General features: G+C 37.2%; 1 protein-coding gene across 6 annotated transcripts in view; it reads right to left on the bottom strand.

The window, feature by feature from the left end:
• Positions 1 to 21600, bottom strand: part of RAPH1 (Ras association (RalGDS/AF-6) and pleckstrin homology domains 1) — a 336299-nt gene that overhangs the window by 28076 nt on the left and 286623 nt on the right. For 5 of the 6 annotated variants that reach the window (XR_014694574.1, XM_084524568.1, XM_084524566.1 and 2 more), the window contains 2 exons: positions 10622 to 10696; positions 1180 to 1257 (listed from right to left, as the gene is read on the bottom strand). Coding sequence is in view for 5 of the 6 variants with exons in the window: in XM_084524568.1 (XP_084380694.1) it covers positions 1180 to 1257; positions 10622 to 10696 (153 nt within the window). In the remaining variant the exon portion in view is untranslated. The remainder of the gene's footprint in view (positions 1 to 1179; positions 1258 to 10621; positions 10697 to 21600) is intronic. The other variant, XM_084524569.1, reaches the window with a different exon arrangement.

Here is a 21600-nt window from a genome sequence, read left to right as displayed (position 1 = left end):
TAGATAATTTTCTTGTGTAAACTTAGCAGAATACCGTTTTCCTTTAGTATATGGGGGTAAATAAAGGTTTTCCCAATATAACAGAAATGTACTTTAGGTGTGTGTTAAGGAGGAAAAAATTCCATCCTGACAAAGTTCCCTGATCTGATAAATGTGACAATTTTTTTCATAGCTGTAGGTAGCACAAGCATAGATCAAGAGTTCTGCACAAACTTCCAAAGGATGACAATTTTTCAGATTTGCACCTCAAAATTTCTGCCTGTTTCCCATGTATTTTCTAAAAATGCTGATCATATAAACTGTGTACCTATACTAAATCTTCCTTTCCTAGGGAGTATGAAACATTAATGTAGAGCAAATCTGCTTTTAAAACAGTAGCTTTTCATTGCCAGTTTAAAGAGGTTGCTGCCTAGAATGAAACATGTAGCTGTTTTTTCATTCATCAGAAAACTGAAAACAATAGATTTGTCTTGCCAATTATTATGCTGTTTGCTTCCTTTTTACACCTTACTCAGCTGGAAAAGTTAAAGCATATTATCTGTAATGCACTGGTTGGTTTGTTAATTCTCTTCTTTCAGCCAGGACAGTTTTTCAGCTTTTGTTATAAATGCTAAATGTAAAAGACATCAACAGTTATGGAAGAACTTCTAAATTAAAACATGAAGGCTAAATCTGGAGGGAACACCTCCAGATGTATTCTTTGTTAATACATCAGGTAATATCACTAGACTTCTCTATTTGGTAACCTCTGTCCATAATGTGGAATACCTACATTCCATTTATCACTAGAAAATCCTACTATGTGAAACGGGAAATGGGTATATAAAGAAAACAGACCCAAATTTTAAAGAAAAGACTGCTTAATACACAAAGACAACCTCAGGAGGCTGGATCTTTTTCAACTCTGGGTGGAAGTAGGCAGTCTTCTAATAGTGCACTAGCAGCAGAATAAGCTATTCCTTAAGGAAAACATAATGTTATTCCATATGCTAAGTTTTTTTCGTTAAAGTCTAGATGACAATACATTATCACTCCAGATCAGAACATTACAGTGTTCTTATTTTCTTTAGGGGTTCTTAAGTGTAATAAGACACAAATGAGAAGAATTCTGCCCGTGTTTTCCAGGTGAACAAACTATATATTAAAAAAAAAAATCATTAAAAAGTGTAAATAATTTACTTTTTTCACTTGTGCCTCTTTGATCTTCTCTAACGCAACTCTGATCTTCTCAGCTTTCAGTTTAGCAGCCTGTTCCTCCTGGGGGGGACAAGATACACCGAATTCCAGTTATACAAACTTCATTTGTGTTTTAGAAGATTTAATTTGTGGCTATCACACTTGAAAACATGAACTGAAATGCAAATTTACCCACTGATAATTCCGTAACTACTTGTTAGTGATGATGATTGTTATTTTCAAAACAAGAAATGTTACTATACACATCTGACTCTTAGAACTCTTACAACTACCTTTATCTCCAAAATAACACACCGGAGGTATATATTTTCTATAAATACACTTGGTTTATCTCTATTCTTTCACGTTGTAAATAGCCTTGCACAAGAATTTTAACATACGCATTTAAAGTCATAGTCTTGGACAAGATATATTTGGCAAGAGCTTACAATTAAGTGCACTGAACAGATTTATGGTTGATTGGCATAAGACTTACATTCTGATATTTCTCAATGTGCTATTTAACAACATAAAGAAACTATGTGAAACAAATCCTCTAAACAGGATTTCACACTATGTCCACTGATTTGGAAGACTTAGTCTGTATTATGTAAGTAGCCTGAACACTCCCTTTATCCTTACTAAATTCTGTATTTCTCCTCACTTGATGTATTTTAAGACACATAAAGCAAACAGGCATTCTTTTCTTCAGTGCTCTTCTAAAACCATTAATCTGGTTTTGTTACAACCAGAAGAAATGCATTAAAAATCCATTGACATAAATCTATTCTATCTGCTGGTACTAAAGAAACCTACCCATTAGGACATTATCAATACTATCAGGTTTTAATTTCTGGATTTTTTTTTTTTGTCATTTGTATTTAAAATGGACTGGAAACGAGCAGCTAAACAAGTAACCACTATTTTCAACATGATTATATACGGGTTTCAGATTTTAAAAGTCTTAAAACGTTAATTTTCATTGTGTCTAATACCTAAAAGCACCATAATAATTTATAATCCCCCCCCGATAAAAACAAATAAAATAAACAAATACATTAATAGGGAAAAAAATCTGCTTTAAATTATTAAATCTTCTTATAAATGAAAAATTAAGATTTTTCTCAAGTAGTACAACCTATCTCAAGAACAGCACGCCATATAGATTTTTTTCTGCATTGTTTTCTTGTATTAATGTAACTTGTGGTTTGTTTATTACATTTAGATGACCACTTTCCTTGTAAATATCAAGATTCAGCTATCCTCAAAACCACAGAGTTTAATCTTTTTGCTTCTCAGTGAATTACTAATATTCCCATCAACTGCTTAAAGGTTTTTCCGGTTGTATTCTTACGTAGCAGCTTTTGCTCCCTCAAACCTGTGGCCGTACTATCACTGGGAAAAAACATGAAAAGAACATCAGCTAGACAAGTCAGGGTCTTGGGAGACACATAACCCTTGTCAAAAAAAAAAAAAAAAAAAAAAAAAAAGGAAACAGTAAATTGGCACATGTAGAAAATTTCGGCTTGAAACATTATCTAGGAATTCTATTACCAAGTAGCATTTTTCTTTTTATTAGTCTAGGAAACTAAAATTTTTTATTCATCATAAAAATGGTGTCACAGAACCCTGATAGGTTAAATCAGATTAGTATTCTATTAAAAACTAAAAGAAAAAAGCACTGTGATACCTACAATCATTTAAATATAAAACATCCCCAGAGTTCTACAATTTTCTTCCTCTTTCTTAACTGTTTTCATCCACGGAAAAAAATTAGTACCAGAAAACCCAAGGATTTAAATACCTACAAGTTTCTAACAGTGATACTACAAACCCATGCATTATGAGATCAGCAAGCCTTCTTAAATTTTAAGACACATTTGGAGAAACTTTGCAGTTTTAAAAAGTTGTTCATTAACTCAACCATAAACCTTTATTCCTGTACAAAGGTTGACAGCAGGTTTGGTTTTGCTCTTCACTAAAGTCAAGCAGCACAATTTTCCAGCCCATTTCACTGTGCACCCATGCAATGCAGCTATCTATAGCAAATCCCAGCAGGAGCACTTTATAGCCACAGCACACAGGTACATGCAGCAACAGAGAGCAAGCAACAAGGAATCAGAAGGGGACCTCTCATACACTTGTGCCAACACAACTAAAATATCATAGTTTATCTCAAAGTTCATAATCCCTTATCATTCCCTAAAAATTTTTTTAAAAAGTATAGACCAAAAAAGATTTCAAGGATTTACTATTCTACCACTTATCAATTATCCCACTCAACTTTAATGAGATTCCAGATTTCAGAATTTCTTATACCATTATTAAATTTTAACAAAGTCAGTTTAAATTTAAACAAAAACCAGATTTACAATGCTAAAAATAATAATTGTTTTTAACCAGATACAAACGATAAAGAGGTCTGAATCTACTTACTAGAAACAGAAGAAAAGGAAGCAAGAATTTGAATTTCTGAAAGCACAGAGTAGTCTAGGATTTTAAATGTTGGGTTTTTTTTTTGTTTGTTTTACTTTATATATATATAATTAGTTTTAAGGCCATTGTTGCAGTTTGCTGATTTGACAAATGTTTTTTTTTCAGTGGAGCAGGAGGAAGAAATATCTATTTTGATACTTAAATAACCAAATAACTATCGAATTCTTCAATATTCAATGATTTATTCTATTCCTTTCATAATTGCCCAAGCAAAACCACCCATCCACATCTCCCCCACAAGAGCCATCTCCAAGCCCGTCCCTTCGCTAGTAAATCCTTCTAGTACCGGCAATGTGAGCGAGGCTGCCAAGCGGTCATCAACACGCACATAAATGGCAGGACTGCCACCGAGGTCATGGTTCCACAAGCAGTATATAGCTGGTATGGCTGATACAACTGCCTCCCTTGCACAGCACTCCTTTTCAGTTGTATCAGACACAGATGCCGTGGGTGGGGAGTTGACCTGGTTGAAAATTAGCACAGCAGGAAGACTGCTTTTCAGCAGAATCTCCTCCTTCATAAGGCTGCCTTTACAGTCACATACATGCTATATAAAAGCATGAAGGAGTCACAGAGGACATAAACCCACAGAAGTGTTATCTCCACCTCTGATAGGAAATTAATATTCTCTTTTAGTAGCAGTACACATCACTAAAAGCGCTACATAAATTCTTTCTTTGAAGGGATAGCTCTGGGAGTGCAGTTATACTTGCATTATGAGGATTTGAGCCTTCACAGGCTTTTGACCTTGCTGAGATTACATTCAGTTATGGAAAACATTGCACCTGTTTTAAATAATGCTTGGCAACACACTTACCATGAGAACTTGTTCATCCTAACATATTGCGAACTAAAATTAAGAGCATAACTCTGCAACACAATGGTCTTCAAACTTACAACTTCTTTTCTTTTTATACCAGAACTCAGCTTCCAGTAATTTTACCCTATAGTGTAATATTGGTAAGAATAACCCCCAAAATCTGAAGTTAACATGTCCTTAGTATAATAATCAGCATTCTGCTCAGTTCCCAGTTAAATGTGCAGTTAAAGATATTCTGGTTGTGTTTCAGTGTTAAATATGCAACACATGTGCTATGACAGAGCTGACCTTGTTTAAACAACTTCGTATTTCTAGGTCAGGGTTTTATTTTTTGTTTCATTGTACACTTTAAAGGGTCATTAACTGATTTCTTCTGCTTGCCAGACAGAACGTAGGCAGAATAGAAAGAAGTGGAAAAATATCATTGAAGTTCATAGTATTTAGGAAAGCAAGCAAATAAATTATAAGATGTAAGTAGCAAAGTCCACATTCCATTTAGGTTAGTGGGGAAGACACAGAGAACAAGAAGGAAGGTGTTTTATGTCTACTACTGGAAATTTTTCTATAAAGTCTTTTTTGAATAAAGATAATCAAATGCACATGAGCAGCAGTGACTTCTGAAGGATTAAAAGCAGGTATCCGGTGTTTGTATCAATCTGAGCATTAAGTGTTTTCTGTTTATTTTTTACGAAAGGAATACTAGAATACATGTACATGTGATTAGCACTGGAAGGGAAACATTGAATGAGTGCGTAAGTAATCAGGATAGTGTTCTTTTCCTCCACTCTAGGTGAATATTAACAGCAGTTCTGTATTTCCCAACAAATTCATTAGGACACGTAAAACACCGCGTAGCAAGAGTTGCACTGTCCATTTATGAACTGAAGCAGAATTAGTTTTTAACCATTCCCAAAGATTTGTTTTATTACACTTCTACCTCAAAATAACCAGGAACAACCTATATGTGAGGAAAGTAAGCAGGAAAACAAGAAACTCCTCTCTTCTAAAGCTCACTAAGCATGAAAGGGTACAGCATCTACTTCTGTTGCGAGAAGGCTGCACTCTCTAAGGTTGGCTTATGCCCTGCTGTCCCCTTATCCCTTCCCAACTCAATATAGCATTTTCTGTACCTCCAGCAGTCTTGACTTCATGTATTATATTAATACATTCAGAAATGTATGTGAAGCAGTAGTATGGTTTTGGAGTTTGTCTGAGACAACTTTTTCACATAGAATGTTTAAACTATGATGATACAACATACAAGCAAACAAAGAGACACAAACAGGAAACTGTAATTTTCACTTTCCTTTAATTGAAAAGGTAGAGGAAGTGAAACAGAGGAGGACTACTGATGCATCCATCAATCATTCAAAAAGCAGCCAACCCTCTTTTCTCAATCTCACCTAATAGCTCTCATGAATGCCATCTTGATTTCTCCCCCCCCCATATCGGTGCACCATTTTTGCTAGTAGAAGCCTAGCTCCAATAGGGGAGATGGCTTCTGACAGGAAAGTGGAAAGCAGCAGTGACATTTTAAGTGTATCTCAGAGCCACACTAGCCCTTGTCAAGAGCTCCCACAGAAAGGCTCTCTCCCCTGTCTGCACTCTGTTAAGGCCAAGAAGGAAAGCAAAGGCATAGAGGGCAGTTGATCATGAACTTCAGTGAAAAATGGCATCTACAAATCCCTCCAGAGCCTCTGTTGTGTTTGATCAAAATTAACAAGTACTTCAGTGTTGTGGTGGTTAACACAGGTAAACAATTAAGTCCCATAGAGGTGCTTGCTCACTTCCCCCAAGTGAGATGCAGAAGGATAAAAGCATAAAAACTCATGATCTGTTATAAAGAGTTTAATAAGTAAAAGCAAAAGCTTTGGGTGCAAGCAAAGCAAAATAAGGAGTTCATTCATTACTTCCCATCCACGAGCAGACGTTTAGCTATTTCCAGGAAAGCAGGGCTTCCCCAGTAACTATTACACATGGTAAAGATAAACTTCAACTCAAAATGTCATCCTCCTCCTTCTTCCTTCTCCTTTTCCCTCGGCTTTTATTGCTGAGCAGGACATCATATGGCATGAAGCAGTTAATTTTGCCCACATCAAAAAACATGGCTGTCTCTATCCCTGAGAAATCTGCTTTTGCATTCTCACTGAATGGTTGAGGTCACCTTGACCAACACGCTGCTCAAGCAGGGTCACCTACAGCATGTTCCCCAGGACAATGTCCAGATGGCTGTTGAGTATTTCCAAGGAGGGGGATGCTACAACTTATGTGCAACCTGTTCCAGTGCTCATCCCAGTAAAGAAGTGTTCCCTGATGTTCAGAGAAGCTCCTGTGTTTCAGTGTGCGCCCTGACTGTTGTCTTGTCACTGGGCACCACTGAAAAAAACCTGGCTCCATCCCCTATTTGCACACTGCCTTCAAATATTTGTATGTATTTCTGCAATCGCTCCCCCGAGCCTTCTCCTCTCTAAGCTAGTTAGTCCCAGCTCTCCCAGCTTTTCCTCATAGGAGAGGAGCTCCAGTCACTTCATCTTTGTTGTCTTCTGCCGGACTCTATTCAGTATCTCTGTAACTCTCATGTACTGGGGAAGCCAGAAATGGGCACCATGCTCCAGATGTGGCCTCACAGTGCTGACTGAAGGGGGAAGTATCACGTTCCTTGACTTGCTGGCACTACTCCTAATGCAGCCCAGGATACTGTTAGCTTTCCTTGTAGCAAGGACACATTGCTGGCTCATATTCAACACGGTGTCCACCAGGAACTCTGGGTCCTTTACTGCCAATCTATTTTCTAGCTGGGCAGTCCCCAGTATGTATTTGTGCCTGGGCTGGTTCCTCCCTGGGTGCAGAACTTTGCACTTCCCCTTGTTGAATTACACAGGGTCCCTGTCAGCCTATTTCTCCAGCCTGTTGACATTCTCCAGATTTTGCATCATCAGCAGACTTGCCAATGGTACACTCCATCTCATCACCCGTATCATTAACAGAGATGTTCATCAGAATTGGAGCAGTACTGACCCGTGGGGTACACCACTGGTTACTGTCCTCCAACTAGACTTTGTAAGGCATGCTTCAAGGCATGGCAGAGTAGAGTCTTATGCAACAGGGACCTACATTCTACTGTCTCCCTGACAGATTGCCTGAACAACATGCAGCAAAACCAGTAGTAATGAAGGAAAATGAAAAAAAAAAGAAAAAAACAAAAAAAACAAGAATGAGCACATCTGAATCAGACTGGCCCAAGATGCATGAAGCCAACTTCACAGCTGATTTATTCTAAGGTTTGGAGAGATTTCATCATGTAGTAACCAAAATATACAAAAAACAGGGGAACCAACATTTGTAAGAAGCACATTTGCCTTTTGGGTCTGCAAAAAAATAAAGTACTAAATATTTGTGAAATAAAGGCATAATGTGAAACCTTATCTTTTCTCCAGATGCTGACATTCATAGCTGAAGCATTACATCATTAAATCACCATCTGGCTTCCTGAATGTAGTCTAACTTTCACATGCATCAGAATGATAAAAGAACTGGTAACTTTGAAATTCCACATCACATTTCTATATCCTACTTGCATGTCCTAAATTAAGATATATTTGAGCCCTGAGTACTCTCTCAAAATTATTTGCATGTGCTCTGTATCTCACAGCCATAAGAGATGAAATCAAAAAGCTTTGTTTTCAGTATTCATCTTAACTCCAAAAACAAGCTTGAAGCTTTAACATGTTGCTTTATTTTCAATATCCAGTAAGCTACTTCATGGATTTATATTCACTTCTTTTTCCAAAACAAAATGGGCAGGCGGGTGAATTCTGTGAACAATAAAGCACAGAACTACATTTAAAAATGAAGAGACCGCCACACTGAATAGGTCATTTTTTGTGCTGTGATCTGCCCTGTGCTGCAACAGGATCTGTGTCTGTGCATAGCTCTAATGCAACAGAAACCTAGTCCATGACTAGAATTTTTTATAAGGATTTACATCAGAGGACAAAACTGGTATTTATCATTCCCCCAAATTCTCTCTACACTGAATATAAGGGGTAGATCAAAGAAGAGGAAGCACACAAGAAACAATAAAACAGTAAGAAACACACTATTTGACAAGTGAGAGACACCAGCAATAGACTGCAGTATGAGTTACAGTTTTAACTCATCTAACACCTAACTACAAATGCAAGGAAAAGCCCAAGTTCTTGGGACTGCTTCTCTCATTCTGGGGCTTATTTAACATTACAACAAGCTGAAGGGATCTAAGCCAGCAGCAACATGGACTTAATTGAGATGCATCTGGGGGTCCCAAGGGAACTGTCAGATGAAATTCCTAAACCACTATCCATCATGTTTGAGAAGTTGTGGCAGTCTAATGAAGTTCCCACTGACTAGAAGAGGGGAAATATAACCCTCATTTTTATCAAGGGAAAAAGGAGGACCTGGGGAACTACTGGCCAGTCAGTCTTACCAGCATACCTGGTAAAACTGTGGAGCAGATACTCCTGGAAATTATGCTAAGGCACATGGAAAATAGGTGATTAGTGACAGCTAGCCCAGCTTCACCAGGAGCAAATTATGCCTGACAAATCTGATGGCCTTCTATGATGGGGCTACAGCATTGGTGGATTAGGGAGCAACAACTGATAGTTGCCTGGACTTGTGCAAAGCACTTGATACTGTCCTGCACAACATCCTTCCCTGTAAGACTTAGGGATGCAGACTTGACAGATGGACCCCTCGATGGATAAAGAATTGGCTGGATACTCGCATTCAAAGAATTGCGGTCCATGGCTCAACGTCCATGTGGAGACCAGATGAGTGGTTTTCCTCAGGGGTCTGTATTGGAACCAGTATTACTTTACATCTTTGTCGGTGAGATGGGTATAACCATGTGGTAACCACCACTCATTCAGTATAACTAACTAGGAAAGGAAGATACGAAAATACATGGAGATGAAAGAGTATTATAGTTTGTGCCACAGCCATTGTTAATCTGTTAATCAATTTTCAACCAAGCAAGGCTTGCTGGTTTGGTGGCTATTTGCTTTGTTACTTGGGGTAAAGGGTGCTGACAGGTGGCAGGGAAAAGTGACAGACTTGAAATTCAGGAGAAACAGTCACAAAAGAAAAAAATTACTTGTTTTTCACTGTGGTTTATGTTCCTCTAGAAGAGAGCCTAAAAGTTTGCAGTCAAGATGCATGCCGAGCATTTTGAGAAAAATGTTGATGTATTTAAGAAAAGTACAGACTACTTAAACATTATATTGTTTTGAAGTGACAAAACATACCTTGGCAAGTTCAGTCTTGCCTGAGGTTTTTCATCCATCATGTCTCTTTCAGAAAAATAACCAAGGAGTGGTTTGCAGTATGCAAGTAGCATCAGACTTATCTGACACCTCAGATATTAAACAGCTTTCTCACCAGTCTGAAGCTGCTTATATAAGTCTTTATCCCAGCACTTTTTTGTCTGTGTGTGTGTCTGGGAGATTTATAGCTTGCTCCATCTCTCCTACTCTATAAAGAAAGGGAAATATGCATGGAAATTACAATTTTTAAACTGAACCAGAGAAAGTGAATGGCAATTTATGGCCTCTTAGTCCATTATTGACCTGTAAGGAAAATGTATCTATAATCAGGCTTCATCCATACCTGGCTCACTGTCTTACTACGATATTGTGCCCATGTTATATCAAGACAGTACTCAAGGAAGTCCCATTCCTTGCTACAGTTTGTCATCTTATAGCAAGTAAACTTATTTTAAGAATACTACTGCCTTTTAACAGCACTGAATGCTCCTACATATTTTTCACAATTGTAGCTGTATTTTCTTAAAGCACTGAGTGGGAATAGTAACAAAAGAACCTTTAGGTCACTACTTTTCCTTTTTAGTTAATACATTTTTACCTGCTGACATAGCTATTAAGTACTTGTCAAGAACTTGAACACTGATAAATCTGCAAAAACAAACAACAAAATACAGTCTTTAAAAGCACGTTTGACAATCATGAAAATCATGTAAAAGTAAACGCAGAAGTTCCTGGGAAGGGCAGGGGTGGCAGGAGCATAGCATACAGCACAAGCATTTTTTCTACATAGAAATAGTCACATGCAGGTGGAAAGAAGAAGCATCACCTTGGTCAGCAAGTGAGAAGGCTTTCCTGCAATGTTTCGGAGAAGGAGGGAGGTTTCCCTGTCCAAATAGGAGTGCTTGTGCAGAAAGAAAGAGAAAGAACATAAGTCAAAAGAAGTCAGTAATTTTATAGTGTATTGACTGTAGAAGATAAGCAGAGTTTAAGGAAAAAACACCTGGCATCCTCAGTTTATTTCCCTCCCATAAAATATGTGAATATTCCCAAATACCGCAAGCCTAACACTCTAGTATAACAGCAGTTGTGCTAATAGAGGACATAAGTTTAACCTTCCCCTGTACAAAAGGTCACACAATAGAATTAAGAGGTTGCTTACCTGCTACCGGTTTCTTTTCTGCAAGAGACAACTTATTTTTAAAGACATTTACAACTATTACAGAAAACATCCACTTATTAACACTTAAAATCCCATCTAGTGTTCTAAAACTGAACATTCTGCTTCTTCTGTACAAACGAATCCACTAAATGACCATGGAGGCAAGGAACTGGTTTCATGTTTTCTGTACTGGCTGCTGCTTCCATAATTAACGAAAAAAAGATGTTACTATAATAATAGTAATCTAAACCTGGCTTACAATTAAGCTTTGTTTTCATAAAAACAAAACACACTTATGTTTCTCTCACCTTGCAGCTTCCAAGAAGTTGGGAGCAAATCCCCAAATTTCTCTCAGAAGAGAAATTAGCAGAAAATATTTAGTCTGTTCAAAAAGCAGGAGCAAAACTAGCAGCAACCCATAAGGATGATTCTCAAATAGTAAAAATCGATTAACAACAGAGTTGGAGCAATCTAGAGCATCTGCTACAGAGGAACAACAGAACTGTCATCCCACAGCAGTCTGCAGAACTGCCTAATCACAAATCTGCTAAGGAAATTAGAGTAATACTATAGCACTAAGCAAGAACACTGAGTGTGCCTTGTGTCCTACCACTATACTGCAAATTTCACCCCTTGTGGCTGCATCTGTCCCAGCTGTTCTGTTGATTAGTTTTACCCTATATAGAACAAGGCACAATGAACAGGCAGACTACCATATTCTTTTTTCAGTAGTTAAAAGCCAAATGCTGCATAGCATCACTGTCTTCTTCAGAGCCACAACAGGCAATAATCTCCTGAAAAAGTTGGAGAGACTATGTCTATAACTTCATGCAAGGCAACATCAAATAGTTTGGTGCATGAAGTCCCTGCAAGGGGATTTTACTCGATATGAGTGCCACGTTCTGCGATGAGTAAGTAAGGGTCTGTAGCACACTTCAAAGGTTACAGCTCAGAAGAGACTCTACACAGCATCTGTAGTAAAACCTAGGCTCCAGCCCAAACTCCAGCTGGTACTTAGCCACTAGCATAGACTCAGTATGTGATGCAAACTGAACGAAGATTTTTCTGCCTGCAAATTAATTACCACGCATTTCTACATCAAATGTTTCAGAAGCACAGCACTGCTGCCTAGTGACAAAATTTTCACACCTCACACACACAGAGCTTTGTGATGTAGGACCTGCCATGATTAAAAGACTTTGCACATTGATTACAGTAATTCAGAACTCTCAAAATAGGCTTCCTAACACACAATCATATCATTTCAACTTCAGCGTTTCTTAAGAAACACTGTATTTAAAGAACAACTCATTTACTCGGCCTGAGGAGACACTAACTTTAATGGTAGATAGATACAGTTTTGCTTAACTTGAAGGCAGACCTATCCTCTTTTTTTCCCCTTCTCTTTAAAATGATTTCTGCTACATGTATTTTCACTCTGAATAGTATTCCTTCCTACACAGAAGTTGTAACTTCATACATACTCTAGGATTGTCTCATTACAACATACTATTACAGAACTTCCAGAATGTTACCACAGACCTTCCAGAATAAATTGGTTGGCTCAATCTAAACCTCAAAAATATAGATTAAAAAAAAAAAAAACAAGGACAAGTTCAAGGAATTATTTTAAAGAGCTTCTGGATAGATTTTGTCAGACTTTGTGGATTCCAATAAAGATACATCACTTTCTTGGTGAATGGAGCTCTGAGGGTAAAAAAAATAAATAAGTAAAATGTACATTCATAGCCTCTTTATTAGGGGTTAGCCTAAGGAATCTCTCTTTAAAGGAAATACTGTTCCCTAGAGAATATTTCTCTGAAAGAGAAGCTTAAGGGAGATCATTTAACCCTCTTCCTATCATTGCTCATTTTAGCTGCTGCCATATTGCATTGCAGTACAGTGGAACATTTCTCCACTAAGGAGCTTTTATTCTATGCTAACACTATTTGCCAGACTTACAGCAACACATGAAAACTGATAACCAGAAGAAAGTTACTTTGGAAATAAAAAAATAGCATTTCACGAGAACAGGTGTTGGCCAGTAAAATATCATCACAGCATTACTTCTCAAAATACCTATATGAATTTGAGCTGGAGAGACACGTCTAGAAGCAGGAAAGCAACAGTTCTTTGCCATATGTCTCTTGACTGTGGCTCCTTACCACTGTGCAAAACATCCTGCAGTACTGCAGATACCCAAAAGTTAGAATGAGCAGAAGTAGTAAAGCAACAAGAAAGCCCGAGTTCTCAAGAATTATAGCTCAGCTAAACAATTATGTGCACATAACTACAAATATGCATAAACCCAGAGAGAAAAAACAGTTCATGAAGTAACTGGGCACAAATTATTTTTAAAATTGCCTTTTTTTGAAGGCATAAATCTAGCATTCATTATCTTCAGGCCTAAATACTACAAGTTTATGAACCAGGTGTCGAATATTGCATTTCATTTTGTTTTGAGAAAACTCCACACAAAACTTCCCCTAAAATTAAGTAGTTGCTTAAACCAGAAAGTTTTCCAATGCTGAAGTACTTTTTATCCTCAGCAGGGACTCTAGAAGCATGAATTAAGTGTGTTCACATGTAACTTTTTGCCTCTGCTTGTATTTCTGTATTAAACAAGGGAAAAAACACATTATTTTAATCAATTTAGCATAGGTTTCTCCCTATTCCACTCTCACATCTTACCTGAGAGCCAAGTTCCTTCTAAATACATGTAGTTTTACTTTCCACATCGGTGAAACTATTGCCACTAAGCCTGTTAGTGGCAAAAAGCAGAAAGAGGACTACAAAAAGGCGTTTGCTAGAACAGATGCACCACCAGGAAATGAATGTACTTTTCAGATTTTCAGAATGTAATAACTTGAGCCATATAAGTAATGCTCTACATGGCCGAAGCTCATGATTTTTTCCCCAGGTATCCTTTTGATCCCTTTTTTGAAAAGTTCAGTTGGTTATTTTAATTCTTGAGGTTCTGAGGTCTCATAATGAACGACAGTTTCAACAACAACAAAAAAATCCTTAACACTATATTTAGCGTATTAGAATTATTTCCTGCAGAGAGTAACTAATGGGTGGATTTTAAGAAATAAAGACATTTTTAGAAGCTGTGATAAACTGAGCTGTCCAGTTAGCTTCTGAAGGATGCAAGCTATACAGCCCATCTTGCAACTGCAGCAGGCCATCACTTTGTAAGTAATGTGCTATATATATTTACTCATTAGCTCATTTCTTCTTGCAGATTTCTGCAAAAAGTTGACAAGCACATTCGCATCAAACACTAATCCATCTTTTTATTACACATCTGATCATCATTCAGTTCAGACAAATCTACAAAAAGACCACCTCATTTACGAGCCAGTGTTGTATCTAATTCCTCTAACTTTACAGTAGGAGCTCAGAATACATGTACACAGGGATTGATGACAGTAAAATACACTATGAAAGGTACTAAGTGTGTTTTTTACACTGTCACTTTTACAAGTAAGTGAACAAAAACTGTCAGGTCATGTTTTTCTTGCAATTCCCACCCAATCTTCCATGGTATCTTATCTTACTGTTCTAATGCTTTAAGTATGTTAAATAGAAAAACTCCTTCTTGGCTAAACATTACCTGTAGGTTCAGACATCATTCACTCAAGGCCTATACAAAAGAATAACTTACCGCAGTACATAGAAAGCAGACATCTACACAAGTTCTGAGTGTCTTGTTAAGTATCTTGCCACATTTCTTGCAAATCTAACAATTTAACATTAAATCATAACATGTAGTTAAACCAGCTGGTGGCACTCTTGTGCCATTATTTTGGAGTTAATTAATGACAGCTGAGAATCTCAAAAAACCTTTTTAAAAAGCCTATGTCTGTTCACAAGAAAACTGTGGGAAATGCAGTAAGCAGTCTCTGATAGAAAACTATATGATTTCAAAGGTTTCTTGAAAAGTTAATTACTATAGCTTTTGACTACAAGAGTACGTTGAATTCTTTAGTATATTCTAATTGTTTAAGCTGATGTCTTTTTTTCAAAAGAGAACAAGAATTGATTATGTTTTTATTTATATATATATTTTAAACTTTGTCACAAAGGGGCCAAAGAGAGAAAAGAAGAACCAAAATTTTCCTTTGCGTATCCCTTGAGATTATGTTTTCATGTATAACATATAAGAACATAAAAAATAAAATGATGAACATCTGATTTGAAAGATTACATTTTCTGCCTTCCTTTGCAACAGACCGTCAAAAGCAATTACACTTCAAAAGTAATAAAAATTGTTACATGTATTAAGTGTATTTCAAGTAGGCTTCCACAATTAATAACTAGAAAACAGATAATTATCAACTTAAGACTGAGAAGCATAATTTTAATGATTTATATGTTTACCTTACTGCGCTGTTGGGATACCAATGGATTCAAATTGAAATCACATTAGTGACATGAGTTTTCAGGCAAACGTATTCAACTACTGACAAACAGAAGCCATATATACATGTGATAGTAACTTACAGGAATCAGTTCAGCCTCCTCTTCTGTAAAATTAATGGGACGCTTGGACTGATTGATGAAATGTCCCATAAAAACAGTAAATATGCAGGAAAACACAAAGGAAAGGATGAAAAAGGGAAAGGAAAGAGGACAGAGAGGAAAGAAATGGTTTATTCTCAATCAGAAGGAAGAAAAAAGCATAATAATGACAATTAATGGAAGCAAAAGAAACAAAACAACATTTAAAAGTTGCAGTGTCCCTTATCCCAATTTTGTATGTATAAATGATCGATGACTTAAAGACAATAAGAGATTCAGGTTTTCTGCTCTATTGGAAGGGAAAGGAAATAGGATGTGATTATGTTCTCAACCACAATGAGAGCAGAACAGTCACTAACTTAAGTACTGAAGTAAAACATCTGTAGGCATACTCAGCAAAAAACAAACTCAGGTAGCATTCTCTTTGCACAGTCAATTGTTCACTAAGTCAACAACTGAGAGTTCAGTTCTCTAAATACTACCAAAAAAAAAAAACAACGAAACTGTCACTTCATACAAGTTCATATAATTTCCACATAAGTTCCTTCATACCAGTAAGTAACAAAAATACACTTTGGTGACATTTACTAAATATAACAAGAAAAAAGTGGATACAGATTAATCTTACTTTAAGCTGGACATACTATGCTAGAACTGAGCACTCTCATATTGCAAATTATTTTAAAATGAAATTCAGAGAAAGTATTTCTCTATTTCCCTAATCATTGATAAGAGAAGAAAGGAGAATAAAACAAATGCATGTCTCAGGACAAAATGTTCAGTCATGACACGGACATGCTTTTAAGTGTGAAGTATCAAAAACTGAACATTTTGAACATGCTGAAGTACCAAAAATTGAACTACTAAAAAGCAGTGCCTGAAGATTTCCCTTCAGCGTGCCATCCAATGTTTGCTCCTTTTCCTCAAAGGTACTCAAGTATTTATTTTCAGGCATATTAATTTTGGTAACTGAGTTACACAGGTATTGACAGATGAAAAATGCAAAAGGTGTTATAGCTTATTCTTATCAAGACCTCAGAAAAGGAATACACCTATGCCACTTAGAAACTGAAGTGGCACCATTAGATAACAGCTGCCTGATACTTCCATATACAAGATGTATTTTCAGTTGCTTATAAAAAAAGTTTCTGAACTATAACCACTAAGAAATTTATAACAAATTTGTTATAGAATTATTACTAGTCATTTATTCAAAATAAAGGCAGTTTTAAGGCTTTAATACCTCTGTATGCCTGACCACGTAACAGTTTATTGACAGGGGCAGCCTCACATGCTGTCTCTTCTCTGCTGGTCCATTGGAAGTTAACCAAATTTGCCTGAGCAGGAGCTTTCAGAATTAAAACTGTAGTCCACAAAGCCTCATTGAAATCCAGACCACCACAACTAAAAACCTTAAGGCTGCATCTTCTCACACAGCACTGCCCAGCCTTTCAAATGGGCTGCAAACAACTATCCTTGAACAAAAGACTGGTCAAGGTCAAGAATGCTTGGGCCCATGGGAGGAGAACACAGCAGCTTTCTTACAACTGCAATGCCTGGCTGCTGCACAGCATATTGGAGCCAGACACTGGAAGTGAGAATCCAGAGCTATTACTCTGTGCTCCCAAGAGACCAACCCTCCTGGAACTTGTGCAACTCTGTTTCACTGCAAGCAATTGGAATTTCCTAACTCCAAGCGTTTAGTTCTGCAACTTAAGAAAAACACCACACAACTATCAGGACTCACAAAATCCAATTTACAGCAAGTATTCATTAACTGCTATGGACCCTTATAACTTCATTCCAGTTTTGGCTGTTACAGTCCAAGCCTACTGAAACTTGATGCAGTTTAAGAAACAGGTCTGTGGACATTCCAAATTAAGAAACTGCTGCACCATGTGCATGAGATGCACTATTTGTTAGTCCACATGCCTCCCAGGTCAAGAGAAAGAGTAGACAGGTTGTGATAGTTCTACGTTGAACACAAGTTGCTTGGGACACAGAAATTTAAGGCAAAACTGCCACAGGAAAGAGTCAATCCTAATCCCAAGCCACGTGTTCACAGATACCTCTTGCATGGACAACAGGGAGGATTATTTTGCAGGAAGACCAGAAAATTATTGGAATCACTAGGCAGCTGCACAAACACTAGAGCCAGCACAAGGTGGGGCAAGACTGCTCAAATCAGCAGAAAAGACCTAAATTAGCATAAAACCAAACACAAAAATCACAAATAAAATTTGTCTGCAGGGGTGAAGTTTCAAGCAGTGGAGTTTTCCCAAAAGAAAACGCATAGCAGGAAAAAAGTAAAGCTGACTATTATTTCATGGAAAATAGTTGTCTGACCTGTCCAAAAAGAGATGCGTTAGTTAAGTTGGAAGACTAAAAGGAAAAAGAACAAAAAACAACAACAGGCCTGTAGATATCAAATCAAGAACTCCATCACTAGAAGAGAATGGGTATGCACAACTGTGGAGTTAAAGTCACAGATCCACCTTTTCAATTAGGAGTAGATAGGACATATGGAAAAAAAATTAAACCTTTATTCTTTAACAACAAAAAAAACCACACTGATACTGCTGGTCTAAAATCTACAACTTTTAAGAACATGAGGTTAAGCAAAATATCCAAAATAAGCAAATGTAGCCAAGGTTAAGAGTAAGTTTGTTAACTATAACTGAAGATTTGTCTATTGACAGGCAACCATTATTATGCTATTACAGCCTAACTGCTAACCAGGATGCGCAAAACTGACACAACCAGAAGGCCAGTTCTCAGTTGTTTGATCATAACATGAAGTCTTATTTTGTGGATTCAAATTCCTTTACAAACCTGTCAAACCCTAGCTTTCATCTTACATTACTTCAATTGCATATACTGTTATAAACTGCATAAATTCATTTCTCCTCTTAGATGTTGATGTCCCTTAATGGGCTGATTTGTTCTCAATTTTTGTCATCTGTTCCAAATTTCCTAAGGACGTCCTATCTCTTCTCTCGTCTCATTATATGTTTCAAAAAAAAGTGAAAGAATTTATCTGTGTTTCAAGTAGACTGGTATATCTACAAGGAAATTCAGTTTTAAAAGCTCCACTAATTAATTGCAACTTGTACAGTGATACCTTCACTTTGAACTGCAACTGAAGTGAACAACTCCCCCCAGTACTTTGATAAAATTTGGTGAAATCATAATGCAAGCACTCTCATTTTCTTTGCAGATTCCATAAGTATATGAAAAAATTAGGTGCTAGTTTTGCAGATGTGGAGATAAGCATATTAACAATCATTGTGTTCTAGCATAACATAGGAAGAAAACTGTTTTACTGGCATGCATAAACTTCACAATGAATAGCTAAGCGTATTTAATTACCAGAACACAAAATATTGCTTACATTTCATAAACTCGTAAGTTTATCTCAGACGATATTTTGAAAGCCTCGAAAGAACTGGCAGATGAAGAGATGCTTTACATGTACTTCAACATTTGAAAACTGGACTGCTCACACTTCTTACGCCAAAAAAAATGGAAGCCAAAGTAACGCTTCAATGATAGATACACAATTTTCCTTTACCACTGACTTCTTAAAAAACACTTGGTGATTAATAACTATAAAAAAAAAAAAGAAGAGAAAGAGATGGTCTAATTGGTGTTTCAAATCAAGTCTTTCCATTGACTATTTTCAGCTCAGAAAAAGGCTAACTGTAAACACTCCAGAACACACTTTTTGTGTACAGAACTAACAACATAATAGAACCGGCAGATTTTTTTTTGTCTTTAAAAGAGACAAAACAACAAAACCAAACAAAATGCCAAAACAAACATCTACCCTTCCTTCTTTGTTGTGTATCAGTGACTATTCTCAGAGAGGCAAGCATCTTTCGTGTCTGCTAACCACACAAAACATGGAACATAAGGATGACCACTCAAACCTCAGGATCCCAAATAGAGGAGCCAATAGTGCCCTATTACTCCAAGAACTAAAACAGACCACAACTGTTCTTTAAATCAGCTACAAATTATACGTGAGGTTCAGCAATTCAACTCTATTTTAAGACACTGTCGCCTACCAAAGACTGTGTTGCCGACTTCCTTCTCTGCACACAAGAACAGTTATAATTGCATTTTCATGCAATGTAACATTTAGTTTTAGTTACACACAAAAGATGACCTACGATACTCTGCTATGGTTAGGAAAAGCTTCTGTACTCCTTCATGCAACAATCATTATCTTAGTGGTAACTAATATAAACTATATAAGGATAAAGGCAAAATTGTTGTGGAACTAATTTATTTTTTTTTCCTTGCACCCATTTTTAATTTTCCACTTTGTCCTACAGGAGCTTCTGGTCAATGCAGATCTATCTACGTATGCTCAGCTTGCATCACAACCATTACTAACTGTCAGGCCCCCAAAGCTCCCTTCATTTCCCAAAAGAAACATTACAGTTTACTCTACAGTTCCTTCTTTGCCAACTGAAGCAAAAAATCCGTAGTTTTAATGAACTAGTAATCCCCCATCATAATTTTCACTTCTCATACATAATGTATAAAGCTATAAAGCTACAATGAATTTAAGTAAAAAAAAAATAATCAAGAAAAGTATTTTTTAAGATTACTACCCACTAAATTATGGATTATCTTTGCAAGTCAAGATCTCTCAGCTGCGTAAACTGGGTTACATACAAAAAGAACTCCATCGTGTTGGGAGGGGAGTGTGGGGACAGCGTACTGTGCCAGACCAGATGGCAGACTTCAAACTTATCTTCAACCTCTTCACTGAGCATATGCAGGACAGTAACAATGACTGTCCATGAATAGGCCCTTTCACCATCAGGCATAACTAGCTACACAAGCATGATCAGCACAGTTCTCTATTCTCTCCCTGCTACTTTCTCCTCCTTTTGCTCTAGCACAACTTGCTGAACACAAACAATTTCTGGATGGCCGAAACAAGGAAACAGTCTGGGTGGGTAAAGGGGACGAGTTAGTCATATGGTCATCACTTCCCTTCCTTTACTCACACTATTACAGCACTCGTTCAGCTGTCCATTCAAGTAATATCTGACAAGAAGAAGCTAAGATTTAAAGTGTATGCCTCTTGTTACACAATTACAAACATAGAATGCATTAAGAAAGGGAGAAAATTAAATCATTAAGACAAATAAAATAATGATTTTAGGCAAGTCAGAGAATTCCAGCCAACTTTCCTGAAAACAGCACAGAGACAAATTCAAGAAGGATTGTCCTGGCAAACAGCACCACTAAGAGTAACTATCTGTCATGATACTCAAGCATCTTGCCCACCACTAAGTTTCTACAGTGCAGACTTGCGAGGAGATACTCACTGAAATGCCTGCCCAGTTGCTCAGGCAAGACAATTTGAATAATACATTACTACTAGAGAGTGTAAGAGAGTGTATTCCCACTGTCCCTTTCAGTCTCCAGCTCTTGGCTACATATTTCCCGGCGGTACATCAGCACACATCAGAACCCCCTGAGCCCATACAATTCACCCATCTAACACAGAATGAGCCCCAGAATAAAACTAGGAAATTCTGGTCTAAGTACCAGTAAGCACCAAAGGTGGGGCGAAGGAGATGAAATCATGTAGGACTGTGGGTGGGGAAGGGAGACAGGAAATGGAAGGCATACCCTTCCATTCTGGGGAGGGGCTATGAATTGCAGCCTCTTTCCATTAAATCTGTCTCTAGTATTAGTCAAAGCATACCAGGCTACACATACCTTCAGTGTGCCAACTGCACGGCTGTTCTTTTACAGCATTTCCCTACATTTCCAGGTAAGGGGGCTCAAACACACTGCAGAATTACTTTCTAAGGTAGAATACTGAAGTTATTAACTGCTAAACTTAATTTTCCTTTTCAGGCAAGCATTTCCTCCTATTGGAACAGCCTTCCATCTTACTTAATGTTATTTTCTTCCTCTAGTGATTCCAATAAAACTAAGTTGCAGAAGAAAAGATGACTTCTTTAAGTCCCTATAATGCCTGGAAAGGACAGAGGATCACTCAAAAGGGCAGAGCTGCCAAATCACTGACCTCTTTGATAACAGCCATAGCAGAAAAGAAAAAAAATTAAAGGTCAGCTCAAGTACAGACAGCCACC

Source organism: Aythya ferina (genome assembly GCF_964211825.1).
Source record: "Aythya ferina genome assembly, chromosome: 6".
Taxonomy (NCBI): domain Eukaryota; kingdom Metazoa; phylum Chordata; class Aves; order Anseriformes; family Anatidae; genus Aythya; species Aythya ferina.
This window is presented reverse-complemented; position numbering and strand designations above follow the sequence as displayed.